The sequence below is a fragment of the Populus alba genome, chromosome 11 (genome assembly GCF_005239225.2).
Source record: "Populus alba chromosome 11, ASM523922v2, whole genome shotgun sequence".
Lineage (NCBI taxonomy): Eukaryota > Viridiplantae > Streptophyta > Magnoliopsida > Malpighiales > Salicaceae > Populus > Populus alba.
In genome coordinates, this window is record NC_133294.1 from 19,541,172 (window position 1) to 19,549,220 (window position 8,049).

At 35.1% G+C, this 8,049-nt stretch overlaps 1 protein-coding gene across 1 annotated transcript; it reads left to right on the forward strand.

The window, feature by feature from the left end:
- Window positions 1–350: 350 nt before the first annotated feature.
- LOC118031284 (kinesin-like protein KIN-14R) lies at window positions 351–6,851 on the forward strand. The gene is made up of 19 exons (XM_035035642.2): window positions 351–633; window positions 761–1,065; window positions 1,178–1,349; window positions 1,449–1,519; window positions 1,617–1,800; window positions 1,879–1,988; window positions 2,082–2,181; window positions 2,249–2,335; window positions 2,460–2,636; window positions 3,164–3,440; window positions 3,626–3,787; window positions 3,964–4,179; window positions 4,263–4,300; window positions 4,706–4,869; window positions 4,962–5,213; window positions 5,295–5,360; window positions 5,841–5,915; window positions 5,998–6,063; window positions 6,174–6,851. The coding sequence occupies exons 1-19, from the start codon at window positions 561–563 to the stop codon at window positions 6,645–6,647; spliced, it is 3,069 nt and encodes a 1,022-aa protein (XP_034891533.1). The 5' UTR covers window positions 351–560; the 3' UTR covers window positions 6,648–6,851.
- Window positions 6,852–8,049: the final 1,198 nt, after the last annotated feature.

Below are 8,049 nucleotides of genomic sequence, written 5' to 3' on the forward strand. Positions count from 1 at the left end.
AAGAAAAAAGTAGATAAAATTAGAAAAGAAAAATTTTAGATGAAAATATTCTTATTATTTTTAGTGGCTTGTAAAAAAAAAATTTCTTTGTATTTGTGTTTTTTTTAAGATGAACCAATAAATAATTACTGGGATAACACTATTTTCCTGGCCAGCTTCAAATTTTCATAAGGGATTGTTATAATTTTACCTTATTTTATATATATATATATAAAAAAAAAAAACAGGAAAGGAAAGGGAGTAAAATTTTGGGGCCGGGTCGCTAACCCTCTCATCCACGGCCCACTAATTAAAAGAGTAATAATTAACGGTCATATAAATTTGAATTTTGAAAACCTCAGATCTCCCTTCTTCATCAGCACGAGCGGAAAAAGAAAGCGCATAACATAACAAATTAAACACGCTCCAAGCTCTCTTTCCTTTTTCTCTTCTTCCAAACAAACAGACTATACAGAATTCTCTCTCAGATCCCAGAAATTCTAACCCTAAAAGACACCACTGGTGACCAAAATTCCGCAAACAAGAAGATAGGCACTTTCCCAATTGACGCCCAAGATTTCATGGATTCCATGCTGTGCGTTTTTGGTTCGAGATCGATCCAGTCAGGGTTAACAAACACCAATAATTTCAAAGGTTTTATTTTACTTTTTTTTAATGAATACTAAACATTCCTTTTGCCTTCTTAAATGTTACAAGTATTATTAACAATAAACTTCAAGATTAAATGTATAAGCATGAGTTTTTGTGTTTCTTGAAACAGAGAGGCCAGTTATATTTGTAAACGCGGGAGGCGGGGCTATAAAGAAAGAGGGGGATATCAATCTTGATATTGAGAAAGATTGCTGTTTTGAAGGTGGAGATGTTATAAGAACAGATGAGAGCATAATCAATGGTGGTGATATACCTTCTGTTTATCAATCAGCGAGGTTTGGTACCAACTTGAGTTACAAGTTCAATGACATGCCGGCTGGAGAGTATTTGGTTGATCTTCATTTTGCAGAGATAGTTCACACTAATGGTCCTAAAGGAATGAGAGTCTTTGATGTCTTTATTCAAGAAGAGAAGGCAAGTGCACTCAGTCCTCTCTCTCTCTCTCTTCTCTCTCTTTTTTTTAATGAATTTATTTGTTTTAAAACGATAAAGTTTTTTTTTTTTTTTTTTTTTTTTTAAATGGCAGGTTATATCAGAGCTTGATGTGTACTCTATTGTTGGTGCCAACAAACCGTTGCAAGTGGTGGATGTTAGGGTTTCTGTCGGGGAAGATGGGGTGATTTTTATGAGGTTTGATGGGGTTGTAGGGAGCCCAATAGTTAGCGGGATCTATATAAAGCAGGCGACAGAATTGCCAAGTAAAGCTCTCGTTTCCGTTTTGTATTTGCCATATTGGTCCGTCCTTTTAGGTTCGTTTCCGAGACTCAGGTTTTTCCTATCTTATAAATTGAATGCAGAATCTTCGGTTAAACAGGAGCTTTTACTGTGTAACAATTGCGCCGCTGAAGTAAAAGTTTCATCTGATCAGGTGAGATGCAATTTGTATTGACGGGTAGTTTTTTGAAATTTGAAGTGAAGACTTGAGTTTTTGCTTAAACTTAGCCTTAAATTGATGTGGACTGCAGAATAGAGTTATGAGGACGAACTCTTTAGCGAGGTACGAAAAGAAGATAGAGGAATTGAAGGCTCAATGCCAACTCAAGACAGATGAATGCCACGAGGCCTGGATGTCACTGACTGCGGCGAACGAGGAACTCGAGAAGATTAGGATGGAACTTGACAACAGGTTCTTCAGAAATATGCAATTAGGTAAGATAGACCCAATTGGATTTGAGGCTTGTTACTAGAAACTGAAGCGACACTGACCAGGTTTTGATGTTTGTTTAGATCAAGCCATGCAAAAGCAAAATGCAGAATTGAGAGATGTTTCTAGACGATATGAGTGTGATAAGAAACTGTGGGCTGCAGCCATTGATGATTTTGAAAAGAAAATAAAGGTAAATTACTTTTTGAATGACAAATGTTATGTGGAAATGTTTGGAAATCAATTTGTATATCTGTGATAATACCATCTGTTGATCCATTTGTAGATGATGAAGATAGAGCACTCTCAACTCTTCCATGAAGCTCATGCGTGTGCCAATACAATTCCTGAATTAAACAAGATGATAATTGCAGTTCAAGACATAGGTAATCTTGCATCAACTGTAAAATTAAATTGATAGACAAAAAATTGTAAGATTTTTCTGAATTGCAGTTGCGCAACACGAAGACCTCAAACTGAAGTTAAATGAAGAGCAGGCAAAGAGTAAGAAGCTTTATAACCAAGCGCTGGAGGCAAAGGGTATACTTAATATTCTAAACTCGGGTTCATTTTTTCTCTTTCTTGATTGAACCATTCTAAGTTTTTTTCTTTTCTTCTGCTTCTGCTTCTGCTTCTTTTTTTTTATTATTATTTAATATCTCAGGGAACATAAGAGTGTTCTGTAGGTGCCGCCCGTTGACTAAGGAGGAGATGTCAATTGGCTGTCAAACAGTGGTAGATTTTAGTGCTGCTAAGGATGGTGATCTTACAGTAATTACAAGTGGCTCCACTAAGAAAATTTTCAAATTTGATCGAGTCTACGCTCCCAAGGACGATCAAGGCATGCACCTCTGAAATTCCTTTTCTTTTCTTTCTGTTTTTCAACTGTCAACTTACTGAACAGTACTTGGATTTTGTGACATGTAATCCACTGCTACTGGTTTGGGTGATGTTTATAGTAAAAGATTTCTTGTTTCTCTGAAAAACTCTTTTTGAGCTTCAACAATACACACAGTGAATGCTTCTTTTATTATACATTATCTATTTTTGAAGGCATTTATATTTTCCAGGTGCAACCTCGTTTTACTAGTCTTTCTGATGATCACTTCAATAGTTTATCTCTTCAATAAGTTCAATAGTAAGCATAAGAACCCTATTTTTCTAATGGAGAGAAGAAGTGATGACCAGCCTTTTATTGAATTTGAACAGAGCACCTTCGGAGAAATGGCCTTCAAAACTATGTAACTTGTAGTTTGGTTAGTTTTGGACGACAAAATAGTGGACAAATTGGTTATTTATTCAATTTATTTTTCTTAGGGTGAAACGAAAAGGTTCAGATATTGACTATTGTTTTTTAAACTAAGATAGTTGATGTCTTCGCGGATGCTTCTGCTCTGGTGACCTCCGTGTTAGATGGTTACAATGTTTGCATATTTGCATACGGGCAAACTGGAACCGGAAAGACTTTCACCATGGAAGGTACCAAGCAAAACCGAGGAGTCAACTACCGCACTTTACATCAATTATTTAAAATTGCTGAGGAAAGGAAAGAAACTGTCACATATGACATTTCTGTTAGCGTACTTGAAGTTTACAATGAGCAAATCAGAGACTTGCTAGCCACCTCAACAGCAACAACAAAGAGGTATTATCATTGTCCTACAAATATCGTTTGATTACTCAAAACTTTCAACTTTAAAAAAAAAAAAAAAAAATTGGCTGAGAAGGAATTTGCCCTTGTAATTTGATCATTCTAATATTTTATGGCTGTTTTCTCCATGCAATTGTCAAATTAAAAAGATCTCGTCTAAGAATATATTTGTGTTTTAGGTTGGATATAAAACAAGTATCTGATGGGGTCCAGCATGTTCCGGGGATAGTTGAAGCAAAGGTCGAGAATATTAAGCAGGCCTGGGATGTTTTGCAGGCTGGAAGCAATGCAAGGGCCGTGGGGTCAAACAATGTGAATGAACGTAGTAGCCGATCTCATTGGTCAGTGCCTATTTGAACTTGGTTTTGCCATGCTTAAGTTTTAAGTGTTCATTGATGGAACTCTCTCCATATTTATTTTTACTGCAATTCATTTCTTTACTATCAAGCTTTATGTTAACAGAATAAAATGTTAAATTTACGTATACATTGACATTACCATATTCTTATGTGTTTAGCATGCTTTGCACAATGGTCAGAGCAAAGAACTTGGTAAATGATGAGTGCACTATGAGCAAGCTATGGCTTGTGGACTTGGCAGGAAGTGAGAGGCTGGCAAAAACAGAGGTTCAAGGGGAACGACTCAAGGAAGCTCAAAATATAAACAGATCACTTTCAGCTCTTGGGGATGTTATTTCTTGTTTGGCAAATAAGAGTAGTCATATTCCATACAGGTTCCCTTTGAATCTTGATGTGTAATATTCAAATATGGCTTGCAAATTAAATTATTCTGACTTCCTCTTTTGGTTTTTGACAGAAACTCGAAGCTCACACATTTACTCCAGGATTCGTTGGGTAAGTAGCTACAAGAAATACAAGTTCGTATCCAGTACCAGAACCTCTAATATATCAGCTATTAGCATCGCAAATATTCTTTTACTCATGACAACATATCAAAGTAATAATTTTTGTTTTTAAAATGAGTTATTCCAAGCAAAAGGAGCGATTATAGCAAATGATGCATCACAGACAATGATACAAGGGGGTTATATAATGCTTAGAACATAGAATACAATAGATGCATTAAGTTTGTATGTTTCCATCGATGACAAGTAAAAGGGCATTGAAATACTGTAAAATATATGGTGTATACACTATACAGTGGTTTCTTGTCAGAACTCCACTTAAAATTATTCAAATGCTTAAGACTTTTATATTATAATAATATTAATAATCATCCTAAACCTTCATGTTTTCCAGGAGGTGATTCGAAAACCCTTATGTTAGTGCAAATCAGCCCTTCTGAGCATGACATAGGAGAGACTCTGAGTTCTCTAAACTTCGCAACTCGGGTTCGAGGGGTTGAGTTGGGTCCTGCAAAGAAGCAGATTGATATGGGTGAGCTTCAAAAGTTCAAAACAATGGTAAGCTTATAGATAGTAAAAGACATTTTGTTATATTGATGAAAGGAAAGGATGATCGACTAGGTTTTATTCTTTTTGTGAATTCTTTGAAGCTTGACAAAGCAAAGCAAGAATTGAGATCTAAAGAGGATGCCATGCGCAAGCTAGAAGAGGGTTTTCAAAATGTAGAAGGCAAGGCCAAAGTCAAGGATCAGCTTTTCAAAAACCAACAGGAAAAGTTCAATGAACTAGAGAGTCAGCTTGCATCAAAGACAGAGTTATGCAGACAGCTAGAGAAGCAGCTGTTACAACTTTCAGAAGGAAAGAAAGAAAAGGAAGAAATTTGCTCAGATTTCCAGCAGAAGGTTTCTTGTTAGATAAACGGTTTTACTTCATGTTGTTTCTTTGAATAATAATCTGGCAATTGACTCCGATGCCTTTCATAGGTCAACGAGCTTGAGAAGAAGCTGAAAGAGCAGGAAGAAGCAGCGTCTATGAATCTTCATTGCATGGTTCTTACAATCTTAACTTACAATATAAACTTTTGAAGTCGTGTAACTGCATGAGTAAATATTTTAGGACAAGAGAGGTACATCGAAGTGGTTGAATGCAGTCCCCGCTTTCTTGGGTTTGAGACACCAATTTCCCACCAATCCCCCACTGGCAGACACTGAGCACTAATACCTGAAAAATGGAGGTCTTAGGTTTAGTGGATATTCAAATAATGTTGTTCCTCTAATCATGATTGTTCATATTATTAATCTACATTTACTGGATTTCAACGTGATGACAGGGATTGATAAGCAGCACTTTTGTGTACTAAATATTTCCTTGAACAATGCCACTCATTATGTTTGTGATTCCTTTTGTCAATTATACGTTGATTTTTTATGTTGTGAATAAAAAAGGAAACACTATTCATTTTATTCTCAGACTGATAGAGAGTTTTAGGTGCTGGAAGTTGGAATAGTTATTTTTCGTGTGCTATACAGGTCAAGGAGCTTGAAAACAGAATGAAAGAGAGAGCACATGAGTTCGAGCTTCATACAAAGAGGCTCCAACAAAAGGTGCTGCTTACACTGTGTTGTCTGCTGTTATGAAAATCCACCAATCTAGCACACGGTTAACACCATTTTTGTTGTGTTGTAGTTGAAGGAAGCTGAAAACAAACTATGGGAGAAAGAAAATTCCGAATCTCAGTCACTTCTAAACAAGGTTTTTCTTTCTTCTTCTTTTTTTCTTTAATGTATGTTTCTATGTAATTTTTGTAAAAAGTTCTGGCCATTACGATGTAACAATTATTTTTTTTGCTATGATTTACGTAGATCAATGTTCTTGGAGAAGAGCTAAGACAACATGAACAAGGAGATTGTTTGCCAAGGCCACCCTCTGCTGAAAAGCCAGAAGCCACTCCAGTTTTGTCAAGAATGGAAAACATATATGAAGTTGATCCCCTTGGTCAAAAAAGCTTAAACTCCACGAACCGAACAATAAACCAAGAGCCTAGCTTACTCCAGGGAAATACATCCCTCCGTGAATTGAGGAGGAAAGGAGACATTAAGAGCAGAGGGATGGAGAATAATTTCTTGATATCAGCTTCTTCGCTCGAGAAGAAGAGATTGCCATCTGAATCAAGCAAGGCAAAGCATCTTGACTCTTCTAGAGTATCGGCAAAGATTACAACAAGTACAAAATCAATTCGTGGTGCTCAGAAGACAACCTCCAATACTGCAAACAGAATCAACAAAGATCAAGGTGCAGGAGCAAGGGATAACAAATTCAAAGTTTGGTTGAGGTGAAAGTTTTATTGCCTTTCCAGCTAATGTGATTTGTAAAACTGCCAGTGGTGATTCTTTTCAAGCTCTTTCTTATATGTTAGCAGAACATAGATTAGGTGAAGGTCGTTTGAATGTACTTGCAATTTCTCATTTAGAGAAATGAAAGTGATTTAATCAAAGCACATGTCAAAATATATGTGAAAAGAAGTGTATGGATTTTTTTTACTACTCTTTTTCGGTGGTGCTTGTAACATATTAAATTAGACCTTTCAAAACAATCTCTTCATTTGTAACAGTTCAAAGAACACGGGTATTTACAAAATAAAAAATAAATAAAAAATGCAATCCAATCTTGATTGTGGTTGACATGAGCACTGTATATCTTCATTAAAAAAAATTAATAATATTAAATAGAGCAGTGCCTTCTGCATTCTTAATATGGTTATATTTGAATTGCTCTATAATAATTGAGATTATTTTAATTCTTTGCTAGATTTCGAAAATGAACAACAAAAGATCATAGATTGAAAGTTTCTCGAAAAATCTAAATAAAATTACTAATTAAAATTCAAAATAAATTTATAAACTCCTTGAATTGAGTCCAATAGACACGATATATTGATATCATAAATTGAACCTAATTATGAAAACATAATATTTCAAGTATTATTTTTCTCCCCCAAAAACATAATATATAATGATAATATTTTTCCTGTTCCAGAAACATAATCTCTTATGATGTCAACTTCTCACTCCAAAGACATAATATCTCATGATAAATAGTTTGTACACAACACATATAAATTTTTCTCATAATTCCAATGATAACAGGCAAACATTTTTATTTGGCCAAAATCAAGCATTCCTTCCTTCAATGACCATTCTAACTCAAGCATAAAGGTATGCAAGTTACTACGAGAATTTGTATATTCTTAGTTTATCTCAACTTTAACTATCACATAAATAATATATTCATGCTTCATCAATAACATAAGCACATTGTACTAGATTACACTCCCATATGAAATTTATTTTCCGCCAAGTATCCAATTTCATCCAAACTACAATTTACATTTAGCAAAAGCTTTTACATTACCCACAATACCTCAAAAACACACTTTCATACTAAAATTTATATATGAACACAAACTTCCAAAACTTCTACAATATCGAGAATACAGCAAACTTGATCCAGTCCATATCAGCCCACTTTAACGTTGACATGTACATCAACATTTCATCGCACGCGGTTTGCATCTACTTTTAGAATTTCCCGCAAGTTTCCCTAATCAAGGCCGACCACGACAAATTTTAATTTGATGGTAGATTCCTGGCCATGATAGCTTTAGTTTGATGATGGTATTGGTTAGTTTCTTTATTATGATTTTCACTCTTCGTTCTATATTTCCTGGTGTTTTGATCG

Bases quoted from the DNA above. Each gene is read 5' to 3' on its own strand.
- LOC118031284 (XM_035035642.2), top strand. From the start codon at position 561: ATGGATTCCATGCTGTGCGTTTTTGGTTCGAGATCGATCCAGTCAGGG. The intron at 1,989-2,081 runs GTAAATTACTTT...ATCCATTTGTAG, and splicing joins ATTTTGAAAAGAAAATAAAG to ATGATGAAGATAGAGCACTC. The intron at 2,637-3,163 runs GCATGCACCTCT...AAACTAAGATAG, and splicing joins CGCTCCCAAGGACGATCAAG to TTGATGTCTTCGCGGATGCT.